The sequence below is a fragment of the Chlamydotis macqueenii genome, chromosome 1, assembly GCF_036417535.1.
Source record: "Chlamydotis macqueenii isolate bChlMac1 chromosome 1, bChlMac1.mat, whole genome shotgun sequence".
In the NCBI taxonomy this organism is placed as follows: Eukaryota; Metazoa; Chordata; class Aves; order Otidiformes; family Otididae; genus Chlamydotis; species Chlamydotis macqueenii.
The window spans coordinates 69,407,407-69,426,127 of NC_141556.1; the positions used below are offsets into that span (position 1 = coordinate 69,407,407).

General features: G+C 39.8%; 1 protein-coding gene across 1 annotated transcript in view; it reads right to left on the reverse strand.

Moving 5' to 3' along the window:
• The window catches only part of MICAL3 (microtubule associated monooxygenase, calponin and LIM domain containing 3), a 162,921-nt gene that overhangs the window by 31,915 nt on the left and 112,285 nt on the right, over positions 1–18,721 (reverse strand). The window contains exons 26-30 of the mRNA XM_086755798.1: positions 14,845–15,040; positions 9,792–10,045; positions 8,568–8,657; positions 5,316–5,453; positions 3,080–3,142 (exon numbers count right to left, since the gene is read on the reverse strand). Coding sequence (XP_086611924.1) covers positions 3,080–3,142; positions 5,316–5,453; positions 8,568–8,657; positions 9,792–10,045; positions 14,845–15,040 — 741 coding nt within the window. The remainder of the gene's footprint in view (positions 1–3,079; positions 3,143–5,315; positions 5,454–8,567; positions 8,658–9,791; positions 10,046–14,844; positions 15,041–18,721) is intronic.

The following is an 18,721-nucleotide window of genomic DNA, read 5'->3' on the forward strand; positions in this document are numbered from 1 at the left end:
TGAAATGTGTCACTCAGAAAGGTATCTATGGTGAAATTACACTTCCAGACTCCAACGAATCAAGGAACACTTGCTGCTGAGGAGTCTCCAAGGCATTTGCAGTGAAAGCAGCCAGGGCTTTTCTGAGCAAAAGATCTTGTGAAAAATTAAACAAGAAGGGGACTTGGGAGGATATCAAACCAGAATAAACTTTACTGTTCTTTCAGGAAGATTATTTTTTTCTTTACTACACCAAAACAGTTACCACCACTTTATAGCATATGTGTATTAGGTGAAAACTGAAATCTCACAATGTACCACAACTGTGCATCCTGAAATTGAAACAGGCTTTTGAGGGTGTAAGTCAGAGACAGAGTCTAGCTCTGAGATTGATCATTATTACATTTGGAAACTGTTTAACTCTGTGCAGCTACAGCAGTCTTTGGTAAAAGGGTCTAAGAGACTTGTTATGCTGTACAAGTAACTAGGACACAAATTAACTGAGATATTCTTAAGTAAATAAAAAGATATATTCAAAACATTCTTTTCTGTTACAGATCATAATTGATTTGCTAGGTCAAAATAAAGATTCGTGAATTTATAGCTCTGAAAAAGGCATTAAACGTCACTACTTGTGACAGGATTTAATTACAGGAGGAGAGACAAGACCAAACTGTGGGGTCTAAATTTCATTATTAAATGAAACTTTTTTAAAAAGACCTAAACCTTATGACACCTTGTCCCATCTCAAGTGCTACAGATGATTTGCTTAATTATTTCTTTTTTGTAAGCACTTTCATAAAAAATAATTTTAATATAAAAAAATAAGCAAGCGCTTGAGGTTTTTTTCCACAGTAGAGTCAGTCAACTACATTTTTAGATTTGTGCAGCGAGTTACCATCAATTCACATTCAACAACATGCAGACGTTTAACTCTGTTGTATTATCCTATTGCAAATGCGTACAGAGTCAGCATGTATTATTAGGCACAAAGTTTGCTAATTATACACATAGGACATGGTCCTGTAACGATGATAACAGATATATTTATAACCTTCTTAGCTGCACCTATAGCAGTAAACTAAGTGGTGCAAGCCTCTGGACCTGAATGCATACAGTGTCACCCCATCCTCTTTAGGAGAGCTCCTGGCATGACTCTCAACAGTCAGTTCCCATGGCAAGGCTTGAGGCCATTCCCAGTAGGCAGTTTGGACACAGCCCCTTGATTCTGGATGGCAAAAAAAGTTTAGCAATATGGGAGCAAATCACACTGTGCCAGCTTCCTCCTGAGTCAGGGAGTAGGCCCTGATCCTTTTTGCTTACAACTGACGATGTGGCTTTCGGAACCATTTATATGCTAGCATTGCTAATTAAGACAATCTTGAAAACAAACCAATCCTCCCTAAAACTGAGGACTTGCAGCCTCTCCTCTTTCTCTAATACAGGTTTTTGCTTATTTCAAAACACAGCCTTCAGCGGGTGGTTTGTCTTCTTCTTTCAAACTGAGATTTTATCTTTTTCCACGCTTTTACCCTCTGCAGCATCAAGACAGACAAACACACGGGCTAGTTTATTAGTCAGCTACTGTGAAAAGGCAGTAACACTAAGGTGTGATAAAGCACTGGCCTATTCCCTTATGTCAGAGGCTTATAAAATCCAGAATCTTACAGATGTTGAGTGTAGGAGACTGGATCATATGGCAAAGGCTGGACTGCCCACAGGGGCATGTACAAATCTACTGAACAAAACCAAACTGTGTCCCAATCTGATTGTTGCTTAGGTACGCGGTAGCTTATGTTACTTTGGAAATAATAATGTCATGGGATGGTTTTATGGTAGGAGCGAATATGATTAATCTTAATCAAAACTCGCAAAAACGTAACTCTGATGGTAGGAATATCTGATACCACTACGCATATGCGTGTCTTCAGATCCAGAAACCATGAACTGACAGGGACACACAGGGAATGTTGGAGAGAGGGGATAAAATAAATTTTTAAATAGGTTGGTACACAAAACTCAACAGAAGATTACAGATGCATAGATAAGTAACAACTTGGTGCAAGGGTGGATTCCGTTTCGAGGGACATGGCGAGCTTGCAGGTGGCTGGTTATATTATACATATACTGTGCATATACGTATATGCAGTTAGGATAAGGAGCAAGAGGCCAAAAGCTGTCACACAATAACTCAGAAGCTACACACTATGGCAGCCAGAAACTAAGATCAGCACTTGGTTCATACCAGCTAGCAGCCGTGAGCAGACTGCATCATGTGCAGAAATCTTGTAAATACTGCTGCCTTGCCAAAGCAGCAGCAGAAGCAAAGATTTATAGGCAAGCTAGCTATTCTGAAGTGCCAAAGCAACTTAGCTGTAGATCAACTATCTAGCCACAAACTACTGCTGTTCCACTGATTTAGATACCTTCACCACTTTACACAAATTAACTCTCTTACTCTAATCCCAGAATCTTCATGCTCTTCAGTTTTGTAATACAGCTTAGAGGACCACATAAAATAAAGCAGCTGAGCTCTACCCTCCTTCAACTTTCTCGAGGCCTTCCTAAATAACGTGAACCCCAAGTCAAAGGATACACACAGTAATCACTATTCCTGAAGATGCCAGCTTCAACCTTCTTCTTCTTGTTTTCCTCACCAGATAACTAGAGTTGGCAGTTGCTACAGAGAACTGCAATTGCTTTACGCACTCTGTCACTTAATGTTTCGACTGCAAGAAAGCCCCGTGTTCTTTTAGTCAAGGAGCCAGGGGAAGAATAACTGGTTCAGTCTTCTATTTACAAAGCAAATCAAAATACTCAACTAGATTCCTCTCCTTCTACTTTATTACACCCAAGATGACCTCTCTGTTTGGCCTGCCCTCAGAAGGGTTACAACAAATGTCGAATTCATGCAAGAATGGACTGTCTGAGCAAGGCGTGCATGCACACTCCCCCTTCCTCCCTCCCTCCACGTCCAGTCATGCAGTAGCGACAGGGCCGTAAGATCCAGGGTTAAAGTACCAGCTCAGCTGCTGAAGGCATGGAGAAGAAACGGGCAGGGTTATTGTGCATTGGAATACATAGAACATCACCAAACTACCTCCAGGGACCGTCTCCAGCCACGCCTGTACCGCCTCATGGCGTACGGAGGGAAGGTCGGATGCTAAATTTAAAAGACAATAAATTGTAAGAAATCAAGATTAGACCATTGGTAAGCTTCTAAGACAGGAGTGACAAAGGGAAAATTTTCAGTAGCAAATACAAGAATAAAACCTATGAGATGTTAAACAACTGATTCCAGGCTTGGGATTTAAATCAAGATAACACACAAATGTCAGGGGCCTAATCTTCCTTTAGGATCTGTAATGTTAGAGGGAAATATGGATGGCACAGTGAGAAACACACTGCATCTGACCAGCAGGTTGCTGCTGCTCTGCTCCACTTAAAACTCTGCAGAGAAGGGAAACTAAGAGATGAAAGAGCTGAGCAATGAGATGGGGTAGTGCTAACAGGCATCCCAGAACCTGTGCTGCCTGGGTGTGAATGCCAGTAGATGAAGAAGAGCACCCAAAGCAGAACGAGAGGGGCTTCTGTGTATCATTACACTATCCCAGGCTTTCACATCAAACCCTATCTCCACTGCTACTGATGGGCTGATCAGAGAACACAGCTCAGCCAGGAACAATTTGTTTACTGAACTCAGGTTGAAAACTTACAGCGCATCCACGAGTAGTTATTGGCAACAGCCCTTTAAAAAAAAAAACAAACTGCTGATATGCCTGCTCACACCTGGACTGTATGGCAAAGTAATTGAAGCAGCTAATCTATTGATCAAGATTGTCTTAGCTTGCCCCAGTTTCAGGAGAAGGAAAGGAAATACTGCCTTCCTTCCCAAATGAAGCTGGGAAGATGATAAAATAAATTTTGGAAGGATCATCTTTTGCTTTGTACCAATGCACTATGTAAAAGTATGAATTATAAAATTCAAATTAAAATAAAAATTTGGAAATTATAGTGATACAGATCCTCAGGAAGAAGCTAAAATAACTTTAATTGTAGTAAGCTTAAGCAACTGTGTTAACATTTCTTACTTAGCATTTTTATATGTTAAGCAGCTACTCTAGCAATACCAAATGTTACAGACAGTTGAACACAGCCTACTTCTGTGTTTCCAGTGGGAAAGAAATACCCATCTCTTATTCATAGGGAGCAGATTTCACACCAGAAAATCCTAGTGCATTCTATAAAATGCAATTATAAGCGTAGCCAAACCAATCTGGAACTGTATATCAAGTTGGACGAGGATTAAAAAAAAACAAAACCCAAAAATCTAGAACTACGAGGAAGAGATCATTATCTGGAATGGAACATGATCAGGCAACATGAGCTAAAGCCCTAGGCTTTTTTAACAGAGATTGGTCATTAACTTAAATTCATATTTGCTGTAGAAGATACCCCTTCCCACAGTATACTTACTCCCTCTAAAATTCTGGCACAATGGTTACAGACTCTGAGAGAAGTCCACTACTCATCAACTGCACGGTTAACTTTTATTAAGCCTAGTCTTCTGCACAGGTAAGCCACCTATGACATACTTACCTTAAGACATGCTGTACTATAGTCTAGAATAAGGTCAGCAGGGCCTACTGGAAGGTGCTTCCAAGAGAGCTAGATTATTGGCATTTTTCCCCTCCAAGTTTTTCCTTTAAGTAACTGGCAACTCACAAAGATCACACCTCATTCGAAAAAAAACAGATATACTGCAAATCTTAAACACAGGGAGTCAAAACCAGAACTGATCAGATTTGCAAGCCCTTTGAACCTCATCATTCTCTACTAAAACCAGACACACTTTGAGAAACAGAGGCAGAGAAATATGCTCAATACAGAAGCCGACCCTGTTCAATCTTTGCTGTAGTAGCTACACAACGTAGCCCTTCAGCTTTCACTAAAGAGGCATAGAATCCTCGCTGCCACAAAAAGCACACGACAGCTTCTATTACTGTCCTGGAAGGCAGTTACTGAGGGCTGATTGCCAGCACTACCAAATCACATATGTAGTGAGGAAAAACGCTACGGAGTCAAAGCAGGCAGACAAACGGGTCAGAAGAAGTCACACCACCACGGAGCTGAGAAAGCAGTCATTTTAAGTAGACACTGACCTGAAAAGCAAAATGTTTAACCAGGTGTAATTTCAGTGTAATCTGAAAGTAGTTCCTTTGAATCACTGCTGCCCTTGCTGAAGTACACTGCTCTTGAAGGGCGCAGAAGCAACAGAGTTAAACAGCTGCAACTGTGATCCAGAAATTGACTGTGCGGGGCTTGGGGGAGATTACCTCTGGAGGTGGAGGACTTTGAGGTTGGGACCATTTTTTCCTCCTCCTCTTTTTCACGGATGTGTGTCCAGTGTACATCTGCCAGGATCTCCAGAGGATCAACCGGATTTACAATCTGTTGCAGTCTAAGGTTTCCAGCTAGCAGGAGGAGGGCATGGCATACCAGGTTGTAGGCAGGGTGGTACGAAGGACAGGAAGGAAAAGATGGGAAACAGTGGAAAGGAAAGGTAGCACATCATAGGAAAGGAAAGAAGAAAAGAAGAAAAGAAAATATTACTGGCTATGATCAGTTTGCAAGACAGACAGGAAAAGCTCAGCATTGTGTGTGCACGCGTACACCAATACAGCGCTCCTCGTACTTCCCATCAAAGCTGAGTAACACCATTCCAAAGACAGAGATACTATTAGAAACTTCACTGTAGATTATCTCTATTGCAATGAGCTTCGCTGAAATGAAATAAATTTTCTGGGTGTCCAACAGTATGTGGTATGTAAATACTAATTTAGCAGAAATTTCCAGCTCCTTCAGCCTATTCGTTATGATTATTGCCAAAGACATGTTGCTGTTAAAGGCAAGGGACAATCTGCATTGTAGTTTGATGCACCACAACAAAAGCTCTTTCATTCCCCACTATTGGGTTAAGCACTCCTTTCTATGCTGGGTATGTACTTCTTTGGGAATTAAATTACATGATGGATCTCAGAATTTCATGTGTGTGTGTATACGTGCCTATGCACACATGGGCGCACACTTACTTTAGACTTAAAACACTACTTTGTCTGCTCCTGCTCTTTTGTACTGACTTATTCAAATAGTAGATGTTTTTTTTCCTGAACAATAACAGCATTTTCATTACGACTTAACAGTGCCCCCATCTCCCCAGAAGGGATTTTCTGTCGCACAAATGAATTTTTTAAAAAGAAATTGCATTACTCCTCAATTACCTGCCTAAACAAAGCTCAGCTGGTTATTGAGTGTCAAAGAGAACAATGGGCACCTAAAACAACTGATAAGCAACTTGTTTAACTCCACTTTGGGAGCGTCTACCCTGAGGTGAGTATTATATTCATAGACCCTGTCTCTATTGCTATCTGCTATGGGACTATAGCTCAGGTTTTATTTACCCATAATAAAATAATTCATTCTATGGGGGACAGGTGTTCAGCATCTGCAGGAGTGGTCTTCAAAAGCAAACGACTCATCCTGAAAAGTAAAATGCCCACTTACTTTATGAAGTAGGAAGTCAGTTTTCACAACAGATGGATTACCACTGAGTAGGGCAAAACACTGTTTCAGCAGTTTAGAACCTCAAAAGGAGTTAGATTTTCATATGGTGCACTAGTGTTTGAAGGAAACAAGAAACATTAGCAACATTTAGAGGTTGCACTCATTATTTCCTGCTGTCTCGTTTTAACAAAGTTCCTCTCTCCCGGCCATGTTTTCCCCAGACGTGACAAAGTGTTTGGGACTTCCATTTTAGGAATGGCTGTGTGTGACATTTGGCATTAAAACTGCAGAAGAAACAGGCAGAAGGAACTGCAGGAAGGATAGAATCACCAGCTGGTTATTAAAGGGGAAAAGGGTTCAGTCGCACAAACTCAAATGCAGAGTGGATTCACAATTTAGCCAGGCATTTAGCAGTTTTATGTCTCTGTCACCTCATCAGAGAGTTTTTGTATCAATTAGCACAACTGCATGGTCTACGAGAGCTACTGGACATCCTGCAGGGACAGGAACCTGGGTTTTTCTCACTCCATACGAAAGCACTCGCATGCAGGCCCCAAGATGAGTAGAGTTAGCATTTGCATCGCCACACAAAATTTTGTGTTAAAAGGTTTATGTTTGCCAGCAATGGCTGAGAAGTATATAGTCACTCAGCAAGGCTCGCAAAGAGCAGGTCCCACGTGATCTGCATGTTTTAAAATGGATTTCTCTGGGATTTAGACCAGTGTAATGTACACATCTTCAGTTATTCCACAAGTCTCTAGACAGAAGCTTGAGCCTGTCCTGATTAGGACATGGGTCCTTCTTGCATTTTCCAGTAAATAAATAGCAGCACAGCCAGCCACGAAGGACTGCTGCTTGGCTAACAGGTTAACCTGAAGTTTCCTTGAGGATTCATTTGAGAATTTCAAATGACACCTGGCATACCCTTCCCTCAAGACTGCCTGCTAAGCTTTGCAGGAAGCTGGACATTAATTGCACTTACATTTGGAAAGGTAGCTTTCCCCTCCAGTTCCACCGTAGCACCTACCAGCACATTATAAGCAGCAGGCAGTCTCAGTGTTTAACTTTAATGGAATGAGAAGCCATCAGGAATCAGGAGCCAGGTCTAAAGCACACTAGCAACTGCAACAGGGAGCACTTCTTCAGTTATGCTCTTCTCCCATCTTACTAACACTTCTCATTCTTACTATCAGAAAAGTTAAATTGGAAAAAACTATAACTCCTCTTCCTTTTTTTTTTTTTTAAAAAAAAAAAAAAGTCAGAAGCTAAGCTACAGTTGTTTTAACCATAAGCTGCAAAATATGCAGTTTGACAACTGTGTATCTCCTCTTACCTGCAGGAAGGCACTTGCATTTTCTTCTTATGTGTTCTGGCTCTAATGAACCACATTGAGGGAATAAGAGATTAACAAGCTATTAGGACAAAGTGCTTCCAAAAAAAAAAACAACCAACCATCAGAAATAAACTGCAAGAGAATGCATTATGGAAGATAACACAACCAGTTAGATTGGAATGTCAGATTAATTTTATGCCCATTATATGACTGTGAAAAATCTTGAGGGATCACCGCAGCCTGATTAATTTCCCCACAGACACAAACTGACAAAGTTCAACAACAAAAAAATGCAAGTTTGCTGACACAGGCAATCTGAAGGCAGTACTTCTGATGTGTCCCATGTGTCTGACGTATTACACAGGTGCAATTAGTCTGTGTGTATGGAACAAATCTGAAACTCCTAAATACGCAGGGGCCACTGTTCATACACATTACAGTAGCAAACTATCCAGGCCTTCTAGATATCCCGAGGTACTTGGCAGCTTTATCTTTTGCCTAAAGCCAGTGGCAACGCCAAACCCAATATATGGCACTTGGACTAGGAGATGAAGATAACAACAGCTACTGAATCAGTTTTTAGGGAGCTCATAAAGCAATTAAATAAAACACAAACTTCTCATGTGGGACCTGCTCTTTAAAACATTCCCCCTCTTTCGGGGAAATGGAAGTGGAGATGGTATATGGGTACCTTTAAATGTACCCGTGTCCTCTTCATTTGAGAGACGTTGAAGCCAGAGGCCTTGCTGCAGCTCTCTCTCCCAAGGGCAATACTCTCCCTCTACAGCAGAGGGAACCACACATCCACATATAACACCAGACACGCGTGTACACACACAAGCGATGGAGAGAGAGAGAAAGAGAGAAAGAGAAAGGACAGAATCAGAAAGAGAGACTGTCTGGAAATCCAGCGACTCCCCATACTCCCACTGTATTCAAAGCATCTGACAGGAAAACTTCTGAAATGAAATAACGTCCACCCAAGAACACTATGATTGAGCAAACTGAACACACAACATGCATGTTACCATACTTAAAAAGCAGTCTTGACTTCCACAGACTTCAGTTATGGAGATACAGCTCCTACGCTGAAAAGGTAGCCAAGCAGCCTGCTGAGCTCATCAACAAAACGGCCACTAAGACTCGAAAAACTGGACCTCTGCTTGCACTAGGCAGCCAAAGGCCTTTACGAAGAAGCTCTTTGGAGTCTACTAGTCTTCACAAAAAGGAAATGTGAGTACAAAGACAAAGACAAGATCAGAAAGAAATCTAGCATGGTGGTGAAACAGTGGAAATATGTCTATTCTTAGCACAAACTTTGCATTTTGATGACTGAGACAAACACAGGGGAAGGAATGTTTCCCTAAGATTTTCCACAGAAATCCCTCAGAGCTAAAATGGGAACCACCTGAACTCTCCAATTTCTCAAAGCCGTTTTTTAACTAGAGAGAGCTACAAGCAGCTTCTTCTGGGATGCCCTGATGATAGTTACAGGGCACTACCCCTGAGTGAGGAGGCACTTTGCAAAACTGAAAACACTGCCTCCACAATGCTTCCAGTTCTTGCTGCCAAAGAACAAAGGGCACATTCAAATCCAATTCCCAGTAATAATAAAAAACAACAATAAAACAATACAGTGTCACAAAGCTGTGAATTGCACATGTTGGCATGGTGCATGGGAAGCATATTGTGTTGGTAACTAGTGTTGTAACTGCCCTGCAGGCAAAGATCTCCTGTATCCAGAATGATCCATCTAAAGTTTTCCTTGACAGTTAACTCCCTCAAAAATCAAATCAAGAAAGAAGTGAAAAAAGAAGGAAAGTTTTCCAAGGCAAATCTTTCTCATTCTGCATGGCAAATATTCAACTCAATTTTCCCTGCTGTCTAGCAGAAAGGAAGGACAAATGAATCTAACCTTCACTGGACTCCTCGTCTTCATCCTCTTCGTCTTCTTCCTCTTCCTCATCCTCCTCCTCCTCCTCTTCTCTGTCCTCAATCTCATGATTTTCCTCAGCCTCAATCTCTTCTTCACTCTTTCCCTTCAGGAGGGCATGAATACGCACAGCCTCTTTCCATGGCACACCACCCAAGTCTGAAGGGGGTTGCTGAGGCAGCAGTAGTTCATCTTCTTCCTCATCATCTTCCTCCTCCATCTCAGACTCTGAACTACTATAAGGGTTTAGAAAAAAAGATGAAGAAACAGCTAGTTAATGTTTCCTAGATCAGTCTTAGATCACAGACAAGTTGTTTCAACACATACAAGCCAAAAACTTACAACAAAAATCATAATACTAATTTTCTGCTTTCAGTATTTCATAGGCATTTTAGTGACAGCATCATGTGTGGGCTGCAGTATGGTCCTTGCCCTGCTTCTTTTAAAAAAAAGTGAAGCAGCAGAAATGTGCCTGCGAAGCCAAGTCCACGTATTTGTGCAGCATTAATTGTTACAGTTGGTGACCATTCTTGAATACAGCAGAAAGAAACTACTGTCCTTGTATCATATTGCTTTGGATAAACCAGTGCAAGAGCTCTCAGCAGTGTCAGAATGTAGAAGGTCACATCTTTCAATAATGGCAGCTACTGCTAGCATTTTGGACAGCTAAGATGTTTTTGGCACTTGCTGAAGTGAACCACAGAAGGCTTTGGGAGTAGAGAGAACACACAACACAAGTATCAGGCATGTGAGCTAAGGAGAGCTGGAGAGAAAAAAAAAATTACAAAATTCCTCACTTTTCTGCATCACAGAACTAGAATATGTATCTAATTAAGTACACAGTGTACATAGTGGCAAGAAACTGTAGGAAGCAGTGCAAGGATAATTACAATAATGAGCTTATTATTCTCACATCAAAGTCTAAAAGATGCAAAACAGTAAATCATTACCGCTTTTTAGCATCTCTGTTTAATTCTAACAGTTGCTCAGTATCAGCAGCAGGGCAAAGGGGCAAGAGATGTAACTGCCTATACAATGACATTTAATCTAGCTCACTAGAGGACTACCTAGAGGTACTGGGGAGAAAGATAGTTGCGTTTGTCCCTGGAAAATGCATGTGAACTACAGCACATCCAGACAATATAACTGCAGGGAGAAGAGGTCCTCTTCCTTTGTGTCTCTTTGTTTAACAGATCATTGTCCCAAAACAACTGCATTTATTAGAGCAACTGTTGGATATTTCCCATAGAAATCTTAAAAGGCCCACATTCATCTGGATTGAAGGAGAAAAGTGCTTGTGAATAGTTAAAGTTTGGGTGAATTATCTGACAACAATATTCTACTTCTGCTTCTTCCTTATGACAGCTATCACTGCAGCTAACAGCCTTTGGCAGAACCCATTCTGTATAGACAGTGAGAGGTAAAACCGACCAGTTGAAAATAATGAAGTTTAAATTTCATGTAGGCTTATAAAATATAACTTGTACAGTTGTTGTAATTCTGTTTCCCATACACAGATTTTGTTACATGAGTTTGTGATAAACCGATACTTTCCAAAAAATGATAGATGGCAGCACCCTTTCTCTTGTATTGCAGGCAAACATATTCAGGTGCAGAATTTCAAATTTGCCTAACACTACACAAACAAATCATATTTGCATAATTTTATTCATCTACTTGTCTGAAAGGCTATTTTTGATAGCAAAGTTAACAAAGAAAACACCACTTTTTCTATGCTCTGATTGTCACGCACTTCTGTCCACAGGCTCTTAAATTCTCTTCACTGTTCTGCATATACAGAACATTATTTTGCTCAAACTACAACCCACTTTTTCACAGCATAAACTGAATACTTATTTTTAACAGGTTGCCTGGCTTTCACATGCTAAATACTGAATACAAACACTGTTGCATGCCTTGGACTCAAGTGCGTATTCCAGGAGACCAAAGCATATTCCAAAGGCTTTACGCAGATATTGCCACAGAGATAAAAAATGATGTTCCCCATCTCCCTGATTAACTTTCCCACCCTTTGGTATGGAAATAAACCTGACAGGTGCTGCACGCTGGGGTTTTCGAGTGCTGTCAATAAGGTTTACTGCTGCTCAAACTGTTGCCATGGCTGCTGAATGGGATGAGCCTGCTTATCTCATGTAATATTGACGACATAAATTCTTTACCGCATAGCTCACTTTACCATCTTTGGCTTTTATTTATAACTTGGTTTTTGTTTGACCTTTTAATACTGAGAAATGAGAAGCTGAAAGATGGCAGTGCGATGGCCTGGTAGAGTGGGCATTCCCTTCAGTGTGGCAACTCTGTGTCACAGGAATTAATTCAACAGATGAATCTTTTTTTTTTCCTTATAAAGCAGAGGTCAAAGTCCAAATCAGGTTACTTCATAGAATTTGTATAAGCAGTGGAATCTCTCATTAAAAAGGTGTGCCAACATAGATTTAGTGCTGAGGAGAACCAAAATCTAAACTGTGGAAATGAAGCTCTTCTCTTTCCTTGTCATACAGACCCATACAGCACAAGCTGTCCTATGACACCCTTTCAAAAGGCCATGGGGTATTATACCAAAACTGCAGATGACACACTGGGAGGTACTGCAAGTTAAAGGGGATGAATAAGGCATCTAAAAGGTTTTCCAACTCTCAAAAGCTCTGTAGTTGAGGTTTGGTTACTTAAATGATTTTTTTTCTAGTTGAAGCTTAAACATGATTAACTCTCTTTTGAAAAAATATACTTAAATTATTGTTTTCTGTAAACTTGCTCTACACTGTGCATGCTCCTAAGAATATATGTGATGGGAAGCTGTGCACCAAAATGCGTGGTCTCTGCTTGATTTAGAGTTAACAGCTTGGTGAACCTTGAAGACCAAGTTATCACTCTGTACAACGTGGAGGGAACAAAAAGTTCCCCATCTCCTCCGCCTGCTCCTAACCCCACGACATTGCACCAAGACAGTGAAGATGATCAAATTAGAGCTTTGGTTGGCTTGTTGCAGGAGTCAAACTTTTTTTCTTTTGTTGCTGAAAAAGTGGTCAGACTTTTTCCCTTTTCCTCCCGTGCTCCATCTTCCTCTGACATATCATGGAGTGGGCCAAGCGGAACAGACAATATCCAATAGCTACATCATCTAGAAAATTCTCTCTCATGTTTGGCTCGCAGTCTTATCAATGCTCAAAGTAAATTGCTTGTCATATTTGGATTTGCAACAGAAATTTTTCCAGGTCAAACTGACACAGAATTTTATGTATTTTCTCTTTCTTCTCTACGATTGAGCATGAGTTGCGCACTAAACACTGCATTTTGTATACAAAATTAAGCAATTCAGTCCATTACAGACAGAAACACCCAGTTTAAATCAGGTTATGGGGATGTATGTAGGACAAAGGGAGTTAAATGGAACACCCTACAAGAGAAAAGCAAACTCCCCAACTTAATAGCATACTGCCCTCCGTCTCCACAATCTTGCAAAACATCTCTTGGAGATGATCAACAGCTTCATGCCAAAATGCCAAAACTCCACTTTTTCAAACTCACTTTTCTGCTCCTTTGGAAGTCTTCTGCCATTTACGAAGTGGGCCTACTGTGTCCTGATTTACTGAAATCAAGACCAATAACAATAATGCTCCATATCAGTAAATTTTGTTGTAGAGCTCGAAACGCAAAGGACTAAACACCCCTCAATATCATTAATGCCTATGTTGTCAGAGTTCGTATAATTCCTAGGCCTAAAGGATGAGTGAGGCAAATAGACTTTGCATCTCCCACAAATAGTCCCAAGATTATTCGACTAGAGCACTAGATAAGATCTCAATTATATAAAATGTCAAAATAGTATCCTCTAAAGAAATTATGGTAAGAAAATAATTTTTAAAAGGTATTATTTAGGTTTCTGAGAAAATAGTTGTACATGATATTACCAATTGTCAGGCACTTAAATGAAAGCCACACCTTCCTGAGTCCACATGTACACGCTCTATCAAGCCTGAGTTCAGCCTTGACTCATTACTTTCCAGATGCTGCATCTTCAAACTTATCTTATCAGACAAATAAATGACGGATTCTGTACTATGTTAATCCTGTAAACATTTTAATGAACATTTTTATTCCTACATTCTTTACCACACCAACCCAATTCAATTTTACATGTATAAATGTAGTAAGGAATTTCTCAAACAGCCCTATACCTGTAGCATGTGCATACACAGAATATGGTTGTAGAATCTAAATCTCAGGAAACCACCAACAGCCTTTTCTAAGTTTATTTCATTGAGACGACTGGACAGACTGAGAGCTGAAAAGATAAGTGTTGCTATTGCTACAGAGAAAAGTATATTATTAGAAACTATATTAAGAGATCAAGACTCTGCAAAAAGTGTGTGACTGACTATAAAGTTCAGAAGCATTCCTCATCAAGTATTTTCTCTCATTGATTCCTGCAACAACTATTTCCAGTAGCTCTGCCTGTGTATATTTGGATCCTGGTGCACTTATATATCATTTTGCAGATAAAGGGAAATTTGTGAAGGTACAAAATATTTTTCAACAGCCATAACGAATGCTTCAAATTGGTATCTCTCAAATATTGCATCAGCATTCAGTCAGGATTACATGTGTGTCAAGCTTGAATCTTTAAACCAAAAGTCATTTTGAGTTGTAATGCAAAATATACAGAAAAGAAATTAACTTTGGAACACTCTTCCCATTTGAATCCATGTTCTGTTTGCTCAAAAGACTCATTTGTTTTTGATACAATTTAAAAAAAAATATTTTAAAATCCCTTCCAACCTACAATTGAATTTCATGGTATCATGATACTATAGCTGTCTTTTAATGATGGTAGTCAGCTATTTAGAAGAACAGAAACTACAAGATAAAATATCTGTGTACATATGCAGGACATTTTCAACAACTTAAGAAATAGTAACCTGGTAAATAATTATGTTTAAAAAAGCTAAGAGAAAAGCAGGCAAAAGACTGTTGGGACGAGTATATAAGAAGTTTATGGACAATGTGTGCTAACCTGCTGGGCACATCCTCTTCTGTTCCTTTGTCCAACACACTGCTCAGGTTATGCTCTGCCAGTGTCTCTTCAGGAACCTCTTCCAGTTCCTCTTCCCGCTGCAGGGACAGGCGGTAGTTCTCCAGTTCAATCCGCTCAGGCGTGCCACGCAGCCGCTTAGCAAGGCTGGGCTCTTCCAGCCCATTTACACTAGTACCTAAAGAATAAGCCAGTGAATAAACAATAAATGCAACAGAATTGTAATCTTTTAAGGAAATCGAGCAATTGGGAGAAAAAGGGCAGGAGGCAGAGGGAGGTAAATAAAGCGAGAGAATACCTTACGTCACTATCCTGTTCGTCACTACCGGGGAGGCAGACTGCAAAAGGGAATCTTAGTGGTTTTGGCTAATAGATGCTAAAAAGAATATTAAACGTCCTAGTTGAAAGAGGAGATAGGGACATCTTAGCTGCAAAAACTAGAGCTGTAATGAAGCCTATGAAGCCTGGGGAAGGCCTGGCCACAGACTGGACATATTCTATCAGACATACTAGGAATGCTATGGGGCAATCCTGCTGCATGTTAAAATTGTTACCAGTCAAGGTAGGTCTACAGAGTTAAGGAGCAAGGAAATGAAGGAATGAAAAAGGCCCACTTGGGGTGAGTTTTCAAACTTTTTTTAGACTTGAATTCATTTGCTTTTAATCAGCGTTTGTGATTAAATGAATGACAGATAAAAATCTAGGTGAGATGTTTGCAAGCAAAAATACCACAAATTCCAGAAAATTGTAAGGACCTGTGAATCAGACAGTTGGAGAAAGCATATAGGAGCCTCTTTCCCTGTGGCACTCACTGAATTAAATGTGAACCTGCATTCATCCATTTCTTTTAAAAATTCTAGTATTTTGTCATAGATAACATGCCACCATTTGCCATACCCAGCTTATTATTTACAGTCTTTCCTAGCTTCTGTTTTGCTCTGCTAAACAAGCCAAACCTTTCTTCACGAGATAAGCTCTTCAGTGCACTGATCATCCCCTAGGTCTCTGCACCTGTCCCAGTTTGGATTAATCTTTCCAGAACCTGCGTGATTAGAATCGAACCCAACTTTCCAAAGGAGGCTTTATCATTGTAACATACACCCCTGCCAGAAATCTCTCATCTGATACACCCTGGGAACACACTTGCCTGTTTATATGCCACATAATCCTGGTGGCTTTCATTTATTGACTGATATTCAGATTTTCTCCTTCTCTGCTTTCAACTAATAATCACCTTGCTGGCAGCCGAAGTCCTCAACACTTTCTTAGTGCATGACCCGGTACTTTCTACTATTACATTTCTATTTTTAATATTACAGTCCACAACATTTCACAGTTCTTAGTGTACAACATGTCTATCCTCCTCTGCATTGATGAGAGTTTCGAATGTTGCTTCAGCAATTAATTCCATTAGCAGATTTTTCCTTTTTTTTTTGCCAGTAACCTTAGTGAAAGTATTACAAAGATCAGTCCACAGATTATTTTCTGTGAAACTCTACAGTGTGTAGGTGTCATCCAACCCCATTATTTCCTTTTTCCATAAAACCTCTATCTCATTTAAGTCAACTTCTTAGCTACTTGACACTTCATGTACTACTTCCTAGTTTTATCCAGTTTAAATAATTATTTCCATGTGACAGCCTTCAGGTGCTTTACTGAAGTCCAGACTGTTCAAATGCACTACGTTTTCCTTATGGAGGTAATCAGTTACTTCTTCAATAAAAGTTGTCAGGATAGCCTGCATAGTCTTTGGTGAATCCATGCCATTTTTTTATACCGCTTACCCTCATAATGTCAAAGGACTTCACTTGCAGAACTAGCAGTCTTATGTTATTCCTTCAAAGAAGATGTTCTATCTACTGTTTAGATTAACAGATATGTATTTGTTCCAATTTTTTTTTTCCTTTTTCTTTGCTTTTTAATTGTTTATATGCAGGCCGCACTGCTGTCACCCAGTGGTCATACAGTATTACCCTGAATTAGTCAGTCATGTACACCAGGATAGCTTGATTTAATCACAAATTGGTACCACAAAGCTTACAATATCATTGTACAATTCTTCCACTCTTCAGAGATACAGACTATTCGATCTCATTTTATTTCTACTCATTACAGTATAGTAATGTTTAAATTTTGCTTCCAGCTTGACAGGGTAATTTCCATTTCCAAATCTTGCTACACACTGACTTCTTTTGCTCCTATGTCCAATGTCATTGTCCCAACTGAAATTGGAGGCCAATTCATTTGATTGCCTGACTGTACCTGAAATTGCATACTATGTCAGCCCCATCTTCGCTGTGGACGCACTTCTGCTTTCCCTTATCTTGCTTTCACTTACATGCTTAAAGAACAGAACTGTTTGCTTTACTTTCCTTTGCAAAGTTTAAGCCAACACGAGTTTTGGCAACATTTACTTTGTCCTCACATGTTTTGACCTCCAAGACAGTTTTCTTTCTCCATCCTTTGTAGTTTCTCAGTTTATTCCTAATAGGTTTTTTTTTTCAGGGCAATTACTCACTCAGTACTATCATTGTCTTTCACACAAAAAAACATAGGCCTTGCCATAATTCATGCCATTTATTTCCAACCCCTCTTAGAAAGATAAAATCTCTTAAAGACAACTGCCAGGAGTGTTTTTCCCTCTTGCTTAGTATTATTGAACTCTTCTTCTATGATGTGGGTAAGTGGCTGCTGCGCCCTTGGCTGGAACTACAGGGTTTCTTTATGGTATAAACCACGGAAGCTTGCTCAGGTGGCAGGCGGGAGCATTACCTTGCGTTTCCAGGGATGCTGTGGTCTCCACCACTTCCTGCTGCTGAGCCGTATGTTGTGTTAGTATTTTCAAAGTTTAATGGAACTGGACTTCCTTTTCAGCCAGGATTTATGTTTCGTTTCATTTCATTCTCTCTAGATGGTGGTACCACCTCAGCCAAATCTATTTTTGTAATCTGTGTTACATTCCCCAACCCTGAGTTCACCGTAACAGGGGAACTGACCTAGAATATTGTTCTGCCACCTCTGGCTGACAGTGAAAAAACAAAGGACTCTCGGTAACACAGACGTGAGGGAAAACAAAGAAGGAATATACTAAATCATCATAAAACAAGAGTTTTTCTACTTGGAACTCTTTCTACACAATAGAAATTGCCATCAGTTAGGCTAAGTTACTTCAACAGAAATACCTTTTCACAAGCTGTTTTTAACTTGTGCTCATACCCTGACATAGCTGCAAAGTCCACAAGCAGGAAAAAAAAAGATGACAATGAAAAGAATAGGAATTTTTTGTTCATCTGACATTATTTCACTCCTCTTGTTTTCTAACAATCTTAAGGGTTTTTTTTTTTGTCAGCCTTTTCAAAGTAAAACAAACAAACAAAGAAATATAAAACCATTCTCATATAATTAAACTAAATTAATTGAGTGTTTAAAAAAAAAAAAAAAGCTTGTTTCAATCCTGCAATATCTAGGGTGGGGAGAAAGACTGGCAGCAATCATTCTAAGGTAAAAGAGGACTGAAAATCAAGCTGACATCTGTTTATATGTATTTCATGAACGTATATGATCTTTCAGGTTATTCAAAATACAAATCATCACTGCCCTTCTCATCATGAAGACCCAGTATAACTGAGACATACAGAAGCAAAGCAATTCTATCACAGCACAAACTGTAAGTGGGAGTAAATGACTCAATGCAACTGTGTTAAAAAAATGGAAAAGATGGAAAATCTGCCTAAACTTTAGTGCAAAAGAATGTGGTCAAGCCAAGATGTCCTGTGAGCTTGACAAGCACTCCATTCCTCAAAATCTCAAAGAAGCAGGAAGGACATTCCCAGCACTTTCTCTAATTAATTTTTATATC